An 18,721-nucleotide genomic window follows, 5' to 3' on the forward strand; every position below is an offset into this window, starting at 1 on the left:
GAGATTAGCTCATTTACAGCACCCAGAAAGCCTGACTTTCACAGATCAGGCCCTGGACACGCAGGCAGCCCGAAGCAGTAACGCGGAGGCGCGGCAAGTGGTTCATGCACCCGGGGGCGTCCTGGCCCCTGCGCCCGGGGCCACGGGTGAGCACCTGCGGCAGCCCACACGCGCCTCCTCAGTGCGTCCCGCTCCGCACGGGGCTCCTGACCTTCTCTTTCTGCCCCCTGCGACAAGCGGGCGCCCCAAGTGCCAGCTCCCCCCAGCCGCCAGCCCCACAGCAGCTCCCAAACACTGCGGCCCACGGCGTGCGGCGGCCCAGGGGTGCCTCGCCGCGGCTCCGTCCGGACCCGGCCCGGCCCTTCCCCTCGCCCCCGGGCCCGCACGGCTGCGGCTCGCTCAGGGCACCGCGCGGCTACGCCACTAACGACAGCAGGTTTTGCTCACAAGCAAGCGCCTTCTGCCCCGCGACCGCCGCCCGCCTCTGCCCCCGCCACCATTTTGTGAGCGCCGCAGCCCCCCGCGCGGCGCCGGCCGCGCTCCCGAGCCCCCACGCGGCGCGGCGCGGCGGGAACGCGCGGGGGCGGTGGCGGCGCCTGCGCAGTGTCGCGGCGGAGGGGCGGAGCATGGCGCGGCGCTCTCGCGAGAGCGCGCGGGCTATATCTGGGAGGGGGCGGGCGCGGGGCTTCCTTTAGTGCGCGTCCGCCCGCAGCGCCGCATCCCGCCCCTGCGCCTCCCGCACCAGCAGGCCCGAGAAGATGGAGGACAGCGCCATGGACATGGAGAGCATGGGCCCCCTGCGCCCCCAGACCTTTCTCTTCGGTAACGGCTCCGCCGCGCGCCGCCCCCCTCCCCTTCCCTTCCCTCCTCTCCTTTCCTCGCCCTGCCCGGGCCCCTGACGGCCGCCATCCGCCTCCTCAGGCCTCCGCTCCGCGCCCGGGGCGAGTGGGCGGCGGCGGCGGGGGGGCCGGCAGCGGCGGCGGCGCCGCCCGATGGGAGCCGCGGCCCCGCGGTGGCCTGCCGCGGCCCTCGGCGGGGACGCGGGGCGGCGGGCGCCCTGCAGGGGAGGGTCGGCGCCGGGGCGGGCGGGGGCGGGAGTGGAGGCGTCCGCTGGCCGCGTGACCGTTAGCCGCGCGCCGGTGTCCGTTGGCCGCGCGCGGGCGTCCGTTAGCCGCGCGGCCGCGCTGCCCCGCGGCGCGCGCCCCACGTGGCGGGCCGCTCGCACGTGGCGGCGGCCTGGCGGGGCCGGCTTTTGTTCGCCTGCCTCCCGCCGGCCGCCCGGCCCCTCCGCCGCCTGCCTGCCTGCTCGCCCGCCGGGCCGCCGCTCGTTCCTGAGGACGCGGGCGCGTTGCGGGCGCCCGGCGTGGAGCCGGCGGCGGCCTGAGCACATGGCAGCGCGACGGGAGGTGGAGCACGTGGAGGGCGGCGGGGCGGGGGCGCGCCTCGCCGGCTCCCGGCCCCGGGGGCTCCCGGCCCGCCGGCCCCGCGCCTCTCCGTACGCGGCAAATCGCCGGCGGCCGCACGGGCAGCGCGCAGGGCGCTGGAGGTTGCTGGTTTCATAGCGGATGGGCTTGAATGAAGCGTAATGGCTGACGCTGTGGGCAGGAGCTGCACGGTAGGCGGTGGGCCGGGGACTTGCCTGGGGTTTTCCCTTCCCCACGCATTTCTCTTAAGTCTCCTTGTGTGCATGGAATGCGGTTGGTTTTCGACGCCAGTGCAGCGCCATAAAGCAGAAAGCATTAAGCTTCAAAGTAACAAGTGGCTAGTAAATACTTGTTCCTAAATACAATAGTTTGCTTACAACTTAGTGATCTTTTCACAGGCTGTGAGCTTAAAGCAGACAAGGAGTATCAGTTCAAAGTAGATGATGAAGAAAATGAACATCAATTGTCTTTGAGAACGGCAAGTACTATTTGTTTTTAAGTTGCAAGTTTTAAATTTGTTTTTTAAGTACTGATATGCTACATTATGAGAAGCGAGCTTTTGTGATGTGGAAATTTATTCCCTTAACATCTGTTCCTTCTGCTGGCATTTCCAAGTGTTTTGTGTCAATTAGCTCTTCTTACTAGGAACTGAACGTCCCATTTTACCTGGAAAATTCTCCATTGTTGTTTCATGGCTTATAGCAAGTGACACAAGGTTTAAAAAAAATGTAAAAAAATGAATTCGTAATAGCTCAATAAAAGTTTACTAAAAGAAATAAGACAGACATATATCTTCTGTTATCTTTAACGCAGTGATTTAGATGCTGCAGGAGCACAAGGTGGGATTGGATTTGTGTTGTTCACAGATGGGTGCAGACTGGGGAGACTTTATTTTGAAGACTTTTTCATATGTTCTCCCAGCATTATAATTCCAATGCTCTTTGCCCTATAAGCAGCTAATATTGCATCTAAGTTGGGGGGGGAAGGCTTATGTTCTGATTCATTTTTAGTAGTATTGGCCTCTTAAGGATGTTACAGGAAACACCATCTTTCATTCAGACTTTTCATCTGACAGAGCAGCTGCTTGCTGAACAGGGTACTCCTAGAAATCAAGATCTGTGCGTTGAGGGTTTTAAATATGTCCTTAGTTCTTTCTGCTGTCCCAGCAAGAAAGACACTGCATTTCTGTGCTCTGGACTAAGCATGTGACTTCTGTTTTGGTTAGCACAAACATAACATGACACAATTTCGCAGGCAAGAGATTTAAATATTGTCATGTCTGTGTACTTTAGTCTAGCATTTAATAGTACATTTATTTAAATGTAGAGAGATGCCCTGATGGTACTTCTAAATAAGTGAGTTTTAGAACTCTGGATTGCTTCCTGCAGGAGTCCAGGATAATAATGGCTGTCCAAGTTAAAGCTCATTCAAAGTAATACATACTTATGGCATTAATTCAAATATTATGGTATTTTGTGAACCATGTTTATAGAGTCCTTGCATTTTATAAAAAAACACAATCCAGGCTTGACAATGACTACTTTATACTTAATTAGTGGCCTTTTAGAATTTCTCTTGAGGCAAGAACATATTAAAGTATGGATAGGGCAAGTTCATGTGGATTGTTCTCATATCTGCATGTTTGTAGTGCACATGAAATGAGCCACTGAATGATGCTTGAGTTGTGTGGTTTTATCCAAAGTTCCTGGTTTTGGAAAATTACCTACACCATCTCCTTTGATTGCTGTGACCTCTTCATGGGGGGTGAGACAAATTGATGGACCTATAGCACTAGTACTTAGTTTTTAAGGTTGCGGGGGGGGGAGGTCTAATGCAGAAAACTGCCTCTTAAAGGAGCATAATTTGTAGGAGAGACAAGAAGGTTGAAATAACATGACAAACGGAATATCTGAAAGGCTTGGAGGTTGAATGACATTGCTAGAAACAAAGAAAAATTGCCTTGGCAAGCAGAGCAAGGAGTTTTTGGAAGATCAAATATGAAGCTAGTGAATACTTGGTGACTATGCTCTGTGAACCTGATAAAACTAGGTGAATAAAGATGCTAACTGGCATATGTCAGTTAAGATTCAAGTGTGGCAGGGGGCTTGGTATGAGATGCAGAAAAGAGATTAAAAAAAAGGGGGATAAAAGTGAAAGAGGAGGAGGATTGATGCATGTAGAGGTAGAAAGTGGCATGTGAGGGTTTTCTCAAATGCCTGATCTTAAACAATGACAGCTGCAAACAGAGGGGATGGTCTCCATTTCATTACCTGCTTGTTGCTAATATGGTGCTCACCTTCAGTATAAAAGTTAAAGCACATGAATGGATACTTGCTAGACACTCTGCATTGGTTGTTAATAAATAAATAGTACGTATTGCTCAAGATGTGGTGTGAGTGACAGGAGTAACTGGGAGGTGAGGGGAAGTGCTCTTAGGTGGAAGTCTTGCCCTGGTGGGTAGTTCCAGGAGCTAAATGTATTGTTGCTGACCCATTTGAGAGATAAGAGTAGCAATTTAACTTTCAATTTGCAGTAACAAAACTTGCTAAGAGTAGGAAATCCTATATCCTCTTTCTCAGTGAGCAGTTGGGTATGCCTTGTCCAGATCATTAAAGCTTGCTTAAAACACAGCCCTTAGGCAGAGAATGGAAACTTGATATCTATGCTGCTGTCTGCCTGAAGTGTTTACACCCAGATCTCCCATGGAGAGTGGGGAAATTTCCTTTCAGGGACCTTTGAAAAGGAAACAGTGAACCTTGTTTACTTGTCTCAGGAATAACTAGTACTTTAAGAACAGAATCCTTGGTCTTCAGATCTCACATGTAACCCTGACTCAGATGCCAGTGCTTTACAGAACTGGAATTTCAGGCCTGCCTCATGTCTGTCACTCGCTTTCCTCCCTGCAGCTAGGATTTTTGGATCTCGTGAAGTGCATGACTTTTTGTCACTTACCACAGAAGGCTCAGGCTTAAATTATGGCACTGTAGTAGTGATGGCAGTTGTTTCCCTTCCTCTAGCCATGTATCTGTGCTGCTTCCCTTGGGGCAGCTCTGGTGCTGCTTGGACTTGTCACTGACCCACTTCAATGCAATAAGCCAGTAGAAAATTGTCTACTTTGTTCTGATGGAGTAGTGTACTGAAATGTCTAAGTGAAATCTCTTAAATGCCAGTGTTATGGGAAAGGGAATATTGGCTTGGGAGGGGGGTGTAGTTGAACTATTAGCAGCCAGAAATACAGACTTCCACCTTAAGAGGTGCAGAGCAGTGCGTGTGTTTTAAAAGACTTCAGAATATTTGAGAAGAGTCTCAATGTGCTCTGTTGCTTACTTTGCAGGTTACTTTGGGGGCTGGAGCCAAAGATGAGTTACATGTCGTAGAAGCAGAAGCACTGGACTATGAAGGCAACCCTATTAAAGTAATACTGGCATCGCTGAAGATGTCAGTGCAGCCTACGGTAAGGACATGTACTTGAAAAAGTCTAGTACAAATTGGGTCTCAGGTCAGGAAAAACAGGTTAGAAAAGCTTGCAGTTGACTAAATTGTGTTGAAACTGCTTGTCAGTGTGTTCAGACACATGTCAGTATTGGCAGGGGTAGCAAATGCAAGTAAGAGCTGGATACAAATACATTTTTTGAACTCGGTTGACCTATTTTAGTAGTCATTGGAGACAATCTGGAACTTTGGTTCAAGTTATGCTTTTTTAGGGATGGTATATATTATACATGTCATCTGTGTATACAAATATATGCATTTGCAAGCGGATGCATCTCTAGCCTGTGTTGCTTGCTTTGAGCCTGATATGAGAAAATCTAGTTCCATTCTTGGATCCCAAGCTCTCAAGAGATTGTAAAGATGACTGCCACTTTCCCTTGAATTAAGGTCACCCTAGCATTCATTCCTGCCATCAGGAATGTAACTAAAGAATTTCCAGGTTTGACTCAATGGAAGTATAAGGTACAGTGGATATTGTTCAAATTGCATTGCTACTAGGATGTGTAGAAACCTAGGTTGGTCCGGCATATTATAATATGCCATGAGATTGTAGTAGATCACTATTGTGACTTTTTGATAAGCCTGAATGGACTCCATAAACATTTCTGGAATATTCTGTTAGTCTGAAGCTTGTTGTAATTGCATTAGCCCTGGAATCTCCAAATGTTGGTGCTCTTGGTCTCATTTGAATGGGTTGTTAAGCACCCCTTGCCCTTAATATGTTAATAAATTACAATGCTTTTTTCCTCAGGTTTCATTAGGTGGCTTTGAGATTACACCACCAGTGGTCTTGAGGTTGAAATGTGGTTCAGGGCCTGTTTATGTCAGTGGTCAGCATCTTGTAGGTATGTATTAGTCTATTTACTGTTTTTCAAAGTAAAACACCTTTTCAATGTCCCTAGAATAAATATGCATATTACAGCTGGTAGAGCACCATTTGGCATGCTTAAGGTGTCAGTGTTGGAAATGTCCCACGCTAGTGTCTGGAACCCTGTGGGGGCAGCACCTTGTGATCTCACTACCTGTCAGCATGAACAGAACTTCTTAAATGATGTATCCAGTAACATGAGCAATGCCTTCTCCGATATTGGTCTTCTGAATCTTTAATTGCCTGTTGTGAGGGACATGAGATACCTGGAGGGCAAGCAAGTTCAAAGAAATACTTGCATATTCTTTATTGTCCCTTGTTTTATAGGAGGAAGGGGACTTTGTCAGCCTTCTAATTTCTAGTTCTAATTTCTCTCCTTAAAAATGGGTGTTAATCTCCCCAGCTATGAGCCTTTTACTTCATCAGTTGGGGTTTGAGAAGACAGCCTGTGAAATATTTCTGATTTTGTTCTAAAGGCTAAAGCCAGGACTAGATTCTTTATCTGTATGTAGAGTTGCTTTTGAAATGGCATTTTCTGTCTAGAGGTTCTTAAGCACATCTCCTTTAAAATGGAGAAAATTTGGTTCTTGTCTTTCCATGGCTTCTTTTCCAAGACGGATGTTACAGGCAGCATATGGGTGGTTATTCATCCATTGTGGATTTAGGTTTTGTAGCGTGTGCATAAAGTCAGCTGGAAAACCACCTGACCTCAGTGGTTAAATTGCTAATAGGAGACTTTTGCATGCTTGAATTCTAGCAGTTTGGGGGACCTTACCTTTTCAGCTCTGGGTGATACTCTTATGTTGTCTGTCCCTTACTAGTATCTTTACTAGTATCTTGTTTTCACTACCATTAAGTGAATTTTTGGTACATTCTTTTCATTTTACCAGCATTAGAGGAAGAACCAGAGTCAGATGATGAGGAAGATGATACAAAAATTGTGAACACTTCAACAAAGAGACCAGCAAGTGGAGGAGGAGCTAAAACACCACAGGTATACTTTTTTTAATCAGCTTGTCTGCATTTTTCTTTTAGATTGGTTTGGTATTAATGCTGCTTAGGAGTAAGCAGTTACATGGCTTGCAGTGATTTAGATGTAAGAGGGTTTATTCACCTCTGTGGGGAAAGATTATTCTGTACTTGGGTCTTGCCAAGACCCAAGTTATACAAATGTAGTTCTTGAGTGCAGATAGCTTCCAAAGCTCTGCTAAGGGGGCTGATACAAAAATGGAAACCTACTTTTATTGTGGAAAGCTGTCTCATAACAGCAGTGGTGGTGGAAGCTTTGTCCACTGCAGTGACTGAATGTGTGCAGATTTTGATAGCTACTTGTGACTAGGGTGCGAGTGCTGATTGAAGCACTGCAGTAGAAGGAGAAAGGTTCATTTGCTCAGAGCGCTGTGCAAGTGGGTTGGGAGCTGTTGACTTGGTAGCTGTTGGTGGACCCTAACTGTGGAGCGCAGTACTTACTGATAACATGGGGTGGATCCCAGCTATCTATCTTTCAGGCTCATATTTTGGAAAACATTAGAATATTTGTGTGTATACAGTCTGATCTGTGTTAGATTAGTGTCTCTTTAGTGTTAGCTTTAGTTGTAGAAGCAGGTAAATGTGGCTTTTTTACACCAGGCGAAATCTTAGTATTGACAAACTTATTTTTCTAGGCTTCTGGGTGTATGCAGAGGTGGTATGTCTTACCTGGCTTTCCTGTAACTTCAGATATGCCAAGCCACAGTCCCTTCTTGTGTATTTGTCAGTGTTAACTGATCAAGTGTTAATTTGGCCTTTGTTCAAAGGGCAGAGGAAATAAAGTTAAATTGGACAAATTTATACAACAGTGGTGACCACTAAATTGTGTAATTTTTGATTTTAGCTATATCGAGACTATCTTGTATTTATGCTGCAAATTATTTTGGGTCAAGGTTACTGTGTATCAACAAAGTGGTATTGACACTTACCAGACTTGATTTCTTTTTATTAGAAAAAAGCAAAATTGTCAGAAGATGATGACGATGATGATGAAGATGACGATGATGATGATGAGTATGTGTTTTTGATTTAATGGTGTGTTTTGAAATGCCATTGCAGGGCTAATTGTTTCAGGACATGAATTATGTATGCCGTAACTGGATATTATGCCAGGAAATTCCTTAGCTGCAAAAGTGCAGAATTAGCTCAAACTTATCTCCATGCTATAAACTAAATTGTAACTTTAAAAAATGAGTGTTTTTCAAATATCTCACATTGGGTTAGAAGACTTAGTTTCATGTAGTTCAGTAACTTCAAATAAATTTAGAATTCCTTCTTTAGTAGTAGTTCTGTTTGTATCACTGCATTTGGAATCTTTAGCTTATTTCAAATCCGAAGATGCATGCTTTCGGTATTAAAGTGGAAGGGAACGAGTTTTACTACTTTGCTAGTCAGTAGGGGGATTTGACCTATAATTAGCTTCCCATGCATTAAAACAATCTAGAAGGTAGAGTTGAAAGCTTACTTGCTTCCTTCACTAGTAAGAATTTTTATTGAAAAAGTAAGATGAATTCTTGGTGAATAAGGTAATTGTCTATGCCTATAAATCTTGAGCTATGGTGAATGACTACCTTTTAATTATAGTGATGAGGATGACTTGGATGAAGATGAGGAAGAACTGAAAACGCCAATAAAGAAAGTAAGTGGCCTGTATATTTAACATTTGAACTTAGATGTCATTGTTGACATCCTTCGTTTGACCTATGAAGAGTTAAAAAGCCTGTTTAATGAACTTGAAAGGTAGTGATATCAGTGGGTAGACTTACTACCTGTAGCTCAGTTTATCCAGGCAGGAGGAGTAAGTGCTAGCACCTCTAATTGTTGAATTGCTTGAGAGTGATCTTTAAGGTAAGACCTCTGGGTGGGGGGGCTGAGTTTGCAAAAGTGAGATACAGGTTTAGGTTTGAACTCCTGAGTTTATTGCAGTGTGGAAACTAGCTGAACTCTCAAGCTCTGTGCAGTGGTTTGTTTTTAATAGTGGGCTGGATATCTTGAGATTGTGTAAGGGGAGACAGTAATCAGGCAGATGGTTCTTTGTATTAATAATGATAATGACTATAAGCACTGCTACTTGGAATCTGTGAATGGGGTGCTTTTGATCTGGCTTAGTTTATATAAAGGAAATCGTAATAGGACATTAGAACACTTCAGTGTGTGTATGCATTGAGATTGCATTTACTTCAGTACAAAGCAGGGGCAGCTGGGTGGTCCTTTACCACCTGGGTATATGCATGTGCAGTAGACAGACTGGTATGGTTTCATGTTTGGATGTTGGACAGTAAGCAACATCCTGTTCTGATAAGTAAGATGTGTTGACTGTGCTTTCCCTGTCAATGAATCTTTGTATTGTAACTTCCATTGAAAAAGACTTTCATATGCGAGTCTCTTGGAAAAGGTTCACTTCAGGCAGCCAATATGAAATCGCATCAGTCCTTGAGTGCCATCTGGTGGTAAAATAAACTAAGACAGTCTGGCAACTGCAGAGATAAAGGAGGTTGTGACTAATCTCTTAAACTTGGTTACATTGGCTTCAATTTATATTTACATATCTCCTGTCTGGAAATGAACACTTAATGTTGTATTCCACTAAAGGCTGTTCTGTCCTGATGCATTTCTGCAGGTCAAAGTGCGCAACAGCTTTAAGACCTGTTAAAGATATTAACGCCAACTGCAGATCTCTCACCATGTATTCAAACACAGTGCGGTTGAATGAAATACTCCTTTGATTTATATAGGAACGCAAGAATCCAATTCTTGAATATGCATATGGCATTGTGCATGCGTTTGCCAGACTACTTCTGCAGGAAATGCTAAGAGGAAGTAAAGGTTATGATCTTTCAAATAACTAGCACTGTCAGATCTTGAACTTGCAGTGCCAGCTAGAATTAGAAAAGTCATTTGAGCTCTTGTAGCATACATGCTTTTTGATTAAATAATAGACACATTGGTTTATGCTGCTTTGTTCCAGGTTAAATAATACTGAAGACCTGGTGACAAATATGTATTATGTTAATGAACTTCTCATTGGTAACAGTGGGTTTTTTTTAATGGAAAGTGAACTTAAGTGCTTTATTTTCAGCCTGTCCGTGAATCTTCAGGAAAAAATATGCAGAAAGCAAAGCAAAATGGAAAAGACTCTAAGCCGTCCACACCAGCATCTAAATCAAAAGTGAGTGAATGCAAATGAGTAAACCTAATGTTAATTCCTGTGTGGAATATCTTGCATAATGGTTAGTACGTTATTTAAAGTTACTGTTAAGTTAGTTTTTTGAATATGAGTAGAAAGCATGATTGGAATGCTGTCATGTCATTGCTTAATGTTCTCCTGTGATGCTCTTTGGTAGTACTCCCTGTATTAAATCTTGGCTGTTGTAGTTATATCAGCGATGCTGTCCCTGGTGATCATTTGTGATCCCATTGTTTAAACTGCTAGTCTTCATATTTTTTGCATAGTTGCTAGGACAAGAGGATGTTGATCAAACTCTCACTGTAGTATGATAGAAGACTGCCACTGACAAGGGAGTCCGATCCTTGCTTCTAGTTATGTTTCCTGCTACCTGCCTTGTCCCAGCACTGCTAGTTTTGTGCCTTTATGATGATGCAGTTCAGGAAAGTGATCTGAGAACTTAACAATTTTAATGTTGAACTTCTTTGTAGCTGGGCCAAGCTTCCTTATGCGGCTTTCCCTTGCTGCATGTAGATTAACACGCATAAAGGTTGCAAACAGAAATTAGTTTGGGATGGATGGGAGGATATCATCTCAAAAGCAGTGCAGATTTATGCCTTTTTAAAGCATGGCTGGCCTAATGTGGCTGCAGTTGTGGAACACACTCTAAATGACTGGTTTGTGCTATTTTCAGTTTCATTTGTCTTTGGGAAAGAGCTGGGTAAACATCTGCCCAGGAACATAAGATACTCACTATGCTAACCATATTTACTAATTTCAAACTTAAATATTGTGTTCTTGACCTTGTCTTTCATAAGGGCTGTCTTGGGAGCACAACTTTAACTTCTATGACTTTGAAAAGTATCTGATGTATTTGTGTAATAGCTTGTTCCTGTATTAGGTATAAATTCTGCTAGGTTTTAAGATTCTTTTTTCTAGAAAACTTGATCTTGCATACTAAGCAGCTTTATGTATATGAAAGTTTCTAACAAAATGTATAATTGTTGCAGACTCCAGATTCCAAGAAGGAAAAATCTCTAACTCCCAAAACACCAAAAGTCCCACTGTCATTAGAGGAGATTAAAGCAAAAATGCAGGCGTCCGTAGATAAGGTGAGGTTTTTTTTGGAACTTCAGATTGGTCAGTTTTGATATATGTTTTTTTTTTACTTTGCGGATCAGAAGTATTGGATGTTATTAAGAAATGGTTGCATGTCACTGCTGTCCTATTAATGCTATATCAGTGTTGAAACTTAGAAATACAAACTCTGGGACAAATGGAAGCCACTGTGTTCATGAGAAACCAACAAAAGGGTCAAGAGTTAACACCCTAGTGGGAGCTGCTGTGCTGATGTTCCTGGGTATATGTGGGCTTCAAGTTGCACACATTTTCCCATGAACTTTCTCTTAAGGTTTTTTCTCTAGTAGTGGTGATTACCAACTTAATTTTTTTAAGCTGTTTCTACTGTGTTTAAAAAAAAAAGCAACAACAAAACCAGCAGCCTTGGGTGTAGTGTTTATTCTAGAGGTGTCTAACTAGTATACACACTTTATTTTAGGCAACTAGACTAAAGCAGGGTTCTTTTCATACCTGGAATTGATTGGTCTAAAAGGAGTATGCAAGTTTGGAAACTTGTAAGGCTCTGTAATTTCCAGAAGGGGGAGATAGGTGCTTGTGATATCCATTCATGAATCAATTAAGTCTTAAAAGCAGTTACCTTCTGAACTGGAGATGGAGATTTGAGGTTAATTCAGTCTCCCTTCAATGGATGTTCCATCTTTTGAAGGTCAGATAATGACCTCTTGTCTTTTGAGTGCTGTCAGCTTTAACTGGCATTTCAAGGTTGTGTTATTAGCTACTATACATTAGCTACTGCTTAAGTGTCAAAAATTACATTTTAGTAAAAATGCTCTCTGTATGGGCTGGTTGGTAGTAGAGTGTAGAGGTAGTAGTAATTCTTTCCCCATTAGCCAGGTTTGGATACCTGTGTGTTAACTAGGGGTGCAGTTCAGTAGAGGCACACCTGTGCTGCAGAACAACTGATAATGAGGAGCTGGCATTGACACTACATGCACTTTGGAATTTTTTTTACTAATTCAAGACTCTGCTTGTAGATCAGATGCTCATTGGTGATTCGAAGGAATTCTGGTGACTGAATCAGATTCCTTGTTGGAGACTTATTTTTGGATAAATGTAAAGCCTGCATTGGCAATTTTATGAGGAGCTCTGGGTTTTGAATTCAGCCTCAGATGCCTGTTTCCTCCTTATACTGGCAATTAAGTCACCTAAAGAATTAGGATTGTCTTGTGCTTTGTTTCTTAATATTTCAAGACAATTCTGTCCTATGAAGGCAAAATATGGCAGAATGGCTCTAAGGATATATAGTGGATCTGTGATATACTTCATCAGGATCAAATTGCATATCCCTAAATTGTGAACCTGACAGTGATGGATGGTATCATTCTACTAGGTCAAACTAACCTCTTGGAACAAGTGGATGCTAGCGGTGGTTTTGCATGACTCATACAGGAACAGTGATTAGTGTTGCCTCTGCATTGTAAGCAAAAGTGGCTTAGTTGTTTGCAGTAGGCAGAGATGTCCCTGTGGAGGGAATAATGCAGCATACAGACTGGATAATAAGAATTGGCAAGTGGCTTCAGTAGGGTACACTTTTTGGTTGCTGAAAACTGTTTTTACTGGGAAGTGCTGTGTAAGCACAAATCTGTAGAAGCAGACAGCTTAATTTAGTGTTTTCCAAGATAGTGCTAGACTGTCTTGGTAAGGCAAAATGCTTGTGCATTGCCATATACAATAGCTGTTTTAGCTGACAGCCTGCAAGTTAACAGCTTAAAAATGGCTTGTGTGAATCGCTAGAGAAAGTGTGATAATATTAAAATGGAACTCCTGTATTATGTAGCAAACTTAAGTTGGTATCTACAAGCTAATGGAAAAGCATCAGTACTTGTCAGATTCAAGGAATAAGACATTGTCAAAATCCAAGCTTTTTTGATTGTGTACTTTGGTTTCAGATATTCCTAATGTATCTTTGTTTTCATTGAACATAAAAGTCCCTTCTGCAATGTGCTGAACAGCAGCAAAGTGTGTTCTATAATTATAGGCTAGATAATTTCAATTGTTGTAACGGAAAAATAATAAAAATTTCTCATGTGGCATGTGAAAGTCAGTGTCCCTTAAGGTGATTTCATATTATTTTGACTGGAAAAAGGGGAGACATGTAAAAAGATCAACCTAGATCCATGAGTTATGGAATGCACTTTGTGCACTTGAGTATGTGCAAAGACATTTTCAGATGTATGTGAGCGCATGTGTGGAATGGCTCATGAATTTATAGAACTGATGTACCAAAATGAGCCTTAAAATAGGGGGCCATGAGTGGCAGATTAGTTAAATTTTTCTTTAGAAAGCTGAAGCAGAAAAAACCTGCTTCCAAAGGACAAGCATGTCTGAAGCTACGTACCATGGTAGGAAAGCCATAAATACATAATTAGTGCTAGTTTAACTGAATAGCATATGTATGTTGACTACAAACAAGGTTAAGTGATAAATGCTTGCTGTTGTGTTTTTGAGCATGTGCAGAGTTGCTTGTAAAGCCATTTCAGTGTGTAGGCCCTCACTGCTGTGGTAAATATCTGCATATTGTAGTGAAAGATGTTTAAAATGGTTTGATAGCAGACTGGATGTTGCAAGGTGAGTCCAGTAAAATTCCACTTGTGTTGCAAAGTGTTTAAGCTTCATATGTTATTTTATTGGAGTCATTTAATGGCCTGCATACACTAAAGTTTGCTTTTTTCAAAATAGGGTTCTTCCCTTCCTAAGCTGGAACCCAAATTTGCCAACTATGTTAAGAATTGTTTCAGGACGGAGGACCAGAAGGTAACTGAATTTATTGGAGCTTGATAAAATCCAAAAAATGCTTATAACCTAATGTAGGGATTCTTTTCCACTTCTTAGTCTTTACAAGCTTTAGACTATTTCAAAGGGTTACAAACCACAAACAATACTTCAAATTAAATAAATGGGAACGGTTTTAAGGGTTTAGTTGGCTAAGATGAGAAAGCTAATATTTTATTACATTTTTCCAGCTTTTATATGGTTGGTAAATTATCTCTTGCTTACTAAACCCACAGAATTTTCCTTTTGGCACCATGTTGGCTAAGGAAATGAGCTGTGGTTTTCCTTGCTGCTGAATTTGGCCACTTAGGCTAGTCTGCTGTTCAGCCTTCTTTTGTTGGGGAGGGTGTCTGGGAGGGGGAACTGTTTTGCAATTGAAATTATGGCTTTCTTGCTTCTTTTTCTCCCAAAGTCAACTGAACTCTTGTAAGAGGGCAAGCCAAAAGGTGGTATCAGGAAGCAAGTTTCTGAATTAGTTATTACTCAACATGTACTAGGTTAAAGTATGTCTTAGATTTCCCTATCAAAATTCCTCTAAGTTAAAACTTTCTTCCAGTGACAGAATTCCTTATGCTTTCCTGCTTCCTTCAGTGGTTCAGAATAAACTTGTCTGATAGACAAATTGATAGGTTCTTGAAAGAATGTTTAAAAGCAGCTAGCCTCAGCTACTGGAGTTGTTCTGACATTAGCCAGGGTAGGCAGAGTTCAGCCAATATTTGCCTAGCTGGTCCACACCCATCCTCTCACTTACCTTCACTGAATTCTTATTATTGTGACTTACTGTGAATAACAGTCTCCTAACAGAAGGACCTAATGTTGCTTTCAACTTCATTTTCTCTGAAGAATGCATTTTTTTGTTGTAACTTAATGTCAATATTTTGTGGAGTAAATGGGGATAGTAAACTGAAAATAATTAGAAAACTAGATTTCAATTTCTAACTTTTTGTGTACACTTCCAGGTCATTCAAGCTCTCTGGCAGTGGAGACAGACTCTGTAAGAAAAGAAAACAGTTTAAACAGTTCATTAAAATCTGCAGTCTTATTTCTGTAACCATTATTTGGCTGTCCTTTTTACAAATGCTGAAAGAGCTTTCCCTACAGTGTCTGATAAATGTCATCCAGATTACCTTGCCAAGAATGTGTTGTCCAAAATGCCTGTTTAGTTTTTAAAGACGGGACTCCACCCTCAGCTTCATTTTAAGTATGTATGGAATGTTTTGATAAGGCATGGTGGTGGTGGTGGTCAGACAAATGGAAATGGTGGGGAGACTAAGTGTACGTGGAAAAAATAAAATTTAGTATTTTAATAAAGTACTATCGTTTCTTTTTTATGGGTTGGGGTAGACTGCATACTGAATACGGAAGATAACAGGGCTTGAAAGTTCTCATAGGAACTACTGCTAAGTATTTCGGCTACTTCTCTTTACCAAGTACGCATTAGATAGTCTCATTTATTCTGTCAGCTTTAAAGACAACTTTCCTCCAATTACATGAGCTTAACAGCTACTGAACAGATGGTTTGGTGAGAAGACTTAAGTGGTAAGCTGGGCTGTGTTCTTGTCTGGAAGTGACCACTAATTATATAATTGCCTAAAACAGCCTTTCCTGCATCTCAGTTTCTGACCCTGCTTGATTGCACTTGGTTTATGGTTTCTCTTTAACAATTGAATCTGTAGGGCTTGTGACTCCACTTGTAAAACGTAATACTTCTGATTTGGGAAATGCTGGCTGTGCTTTTCCCATAAAGGGCTACACTCTTTGAGGTTGTCTCGCTTAATGAATCTTGTAAGGGTTTTGTGGAGAAGAGTGTTAAGCTCTTTGAATGCTGTAGGGTGTGTCTAGAGCACTCTTAGGCTGAGTGAGATCAATGCCAGTGGATACATTCCTGGGAATGGTGGGAAGCTAGTCTCCAATCTTTCAGGATCACAAATCCCAAAAGCTCAAATGGGTAGGTAGCCTGTATCAGTTCCTCAGATTATGTTCAGAAGTGCTGCAGATAATGGTTGTCCTTGTTCAACTTAATCCTACTGTTCACAAATGTGGGCAAAGCATGTGAAAAACAGTGGCTTTCTTTGGGAGATAATTCTGTGGTCAAACCTGGTGACTTGCTAAGCCAGAAGCCTCCTTTAAAGTGTGGCTAAGATGACAAAATGGAGCCAAGAATAGATTTTATTATTATTGCCTACCAAGGGCTTTAAAAGGCTGAGGTAAAACAATCTGCTGGATCATTCTCAGTTCTAGAAAATAGAAATGCCAAGGTGTAAGGGCGTTTTCATGTTGAAAGGAGGAAATCATGAATGACATACCTGATGTTGTGAACTTTTCCTCAAAGCTACCTAAATGCTGTAGTGCTTCAAATGTTTGAATGCTATAGAATGCATGGTAACTTTGTGCAGTAATGGTATGAAGGCAGGAGCAATACTTTAGTACAGTAACTATGAAACCTTGATTTGGCCCTCACTACAGAGTTCAGAATTAATGTGACTGACTTCCATTTTTTCACGTCAGAAAATGTTATTGGGGAATTAAATGATATTAAAGCAGGTTTTAGCAGTTTGTGTTTTTACCCCCTGAAGGGCTCACAGCAGTTGGAGCCCTACAGTGGTTTAGTGGATAAAAGTTGCTTTCTGTTCTTCATTGTTGCCTTTACAACACAAAAATCTTTGCGGCACTACCTTTGCGGCAAGCAGGCTGGGTATTGGGTCTCCTATTTATTGGTTCTTCTGCAAGTTGTTTTAGAAGCAGAATGTAATTTGGTTACTGAAACAATGTATTTTTAGGGTTTCCTATTGTAAAAACCTTAGACTCTATAGTCAAGTTTCCAGGTGTGATGGAAACCAGTACAACTCTCCAGAAGCAAACTTCTTTTGGAAAAACAAAAAGCTAAGCATTGTACACTGTAGAGAAGCAAAATACAGTGCAAGTCTAGTGTCAAAAGATTCATTTAAGCTTGACTATAATTGCAGCATGTGAAAAGGCAGAGTATGAGGGTTTGAAATGCCTATTTTGGTGGGGTTATATCAATAAATGATGTCACATGCACAAGTGGGAGCAAATTTCTCTAGTGAAATAGAGCTAATGGCACACAGGCTCATTTAAGCAAAATTGCCCTCAATTTTGACTGAAACAAGTGAAAATTGTACAGTAATTTCAGTAAGAGGCTATCCAGCCAATAAAATATTCAGGGTATTAAACTTTTTAGAAAAGCTGGGAAATCGTCTGTCTATAGGTTGCTGACTGAACCAGGTCGGTGGGGCACAGCCAGGCTTGACACAAGGACTGGAGGTGGAAGGCAGCCTGTACGGGCAGGTCTAATGGAAAATGTATTCCTGTGCTGTAAGAGGTACAGTGTAATGTCAAAGCTTCATCAAGCTCCCGTTAAGTGTCATGAGGCATCTTTGTGGCATCTGCATCATGGTGTAAAGATGATAACTTGTCTCCTGTTTAGCTTGCTTACTCTGTTTTCTGCCTATTTATATTCTTGCAGCTTTAGCTGTGAAAAGAAGTTAGTGTGGCTATCTGCTATACTGTTCTGTGTCTGGCTCATTGCCGTGTGGCAGTCTGCCCTATCCCTCCCCTAAACATCATACTTCACCCATTTCTGCCAGTCATGTCTCCAAACACTTCACTCCTGTTTGGGCTGGCCATCTGATGACTCCTGTGGGGCTGCGAGGCTGTGCACTGGTATTCTCTAGGATATTTGGATGTGGCTGCCAGGTCTTTCACTTCATTGAATGTTTTAAGTTCTTTGAACAGAACCTAAGATGTTGAATTTTAAAATTCTCCGTTTAAGCTCACATGTGAAAGTACCTGTTAAAAAGAAGATACCAAATACCAGATGTGGGTTATTGAAGTACTGTTTTTGACTTTCCACAGAGCAGCTCCCTTAAGTAAGCTTCTGTGGTATTAATAATGGCATAATTGCAACAAAACTATTGTTTTGATAGAAATACTTGTACTCATTATTGAGGGCTGTTAGTCCTTGGGGAGATCATGTAGGTACAGGCATGGTAGGAGAGCATTAATGTAAATGCAGGCTTTCTCTCTGCCTCAGGCAGACTGCTCACCTTCCCTTTACAGAGTACTGAAATGTCTCTCTCCAGGCAGCTATCCCATGACCTCTCCTGTATTTGCTTTCTCCACTCATTTCTCACCCTGTTCCCCTCCCTGTTGCAGGACCCCTCTGATCCTTGCCTTTTTTCATGCTTCATGTCCATTCTTTAAGATGAAACTCTTTCCTGTAGCCTCTGTAAATAAACAGACATTGGGAGCATTGCCCTGTCCAGGGCAAGGAGAAGGGTGGACCGTTGAGCAGGAGTGCCTGTACTATCATGGCCCATGTATGGGAAGGTAGCTGCACTGTTCTCTGCCACAGGGCATTGGCTGCAGCTACAACTGCTCCTACAGGTCTGTTTTGTCTCTGGGTTTCTGGACATCTGATTTCAGAGAAGATAATATAAGGATACTGTCCTTTTCCCACCTAGGGGATCTTGATCTGTACCTTGCTGCTTATCATGTGCTGCTTCAAGAACAAAGTGCTTGCAGCTACTTTAGATCTGTCTTTATTTGAGGTCCTATTTGGTGCTTTTGCAAATCAAGCTACTTTGTCAAAATGAAGCATGGTTCTCTCAAACCCAACAGCTCCTTGCTGCAAAGAGCATTGGGCTCTTCTCTGCTTTGTTGGTGCTCAACTCTTTTTCCAGCCTTTGGAGAGGAACAGCTCCTCAAGGGTAGCTGGCAGTGAGTGGAAGGGAGTGTGTGTGGGCTGAGGTAATGGAAAACAGGGCCAGGATGGGTGGTGGTTCTGGGCTTCTTGCCACCCAGACAGCC

The 18,721-nt window shown here is 42.6% G+C and overlaps 1 protein-coding gene across 1 annotated transcript; it reads left to right on the top strand.

Moving 5' to 3' along the window:
* The first annotated feature begins 682 nt into the window (after positions 1-682).
* NPM1 (nucleophosmin 1) lies at positions 683-15,205 on the top strand. Its single transcript, XM_067304781.1, has 11 exons — positions 683-822; positions 1,823-1,902; positions 4,759-4,878; positions 5,668-5,761; positions 6,675-6,778; positions 7,766-7,827; positions 8,398-8,452; positions 9,893-9,982; positions 10,990-11,091; positions 13,799-13,873; positions 14,851-15,205. The coding sequence occupies exons 1-11, from the start codon at positions 759-761 to the stop codon at positions 14,887-14,889; spliced, it is 885 nt and encodes a 294-aa protein (XP_067160882.1). The 5' UTR covers positions 683-758; the 3' UTR covers positions 14,890-15,205.
* The last annotated feature ends 3,516 nt before the right edge of the window (positions 15,206-18,721 follow it).

The sequence above is a fragment of the Apteryx mantelli genome, chromosome 14 (assembly GCF_036417845.1).
Source record: "Apteryx mantelli isolate bAptMan1 chromosome 14, bAptMan1.hap1, whole genome shotgun sequence".
In the NCBI taxonomy this organism is placed as follows: Eukaryota; Metazoa; Chordata; class Aves; order Apterygiformes; family Apterygidae; genus Apteryx; species Apteryx mantelli.

Bases quoted from the DNA above. Each gene is read 5' to 3' on its own strand.
- NPM1 (XM_067304781.1), top strand. From the start codon at position 759: ATGGAGGACAGCGCCATGGACATGGAGAGCATGGGCCCCCTGCGCCCC. The intron at 1,903-4,758 runs GCAAGTACTATT...CTTACTTTGCAG, and splicing joins ATCAATTGTCTTTGAGAACG to GTTACTTTGGGGGCTGGAGC. The intron at 8,453-9,892 runs GTAAGTGGCCTG...CTTTATTTTCAG, and splicing joins TGAAAACGCCAATAAAGAAA to CCTGTCCGTGAATCTTCAGG.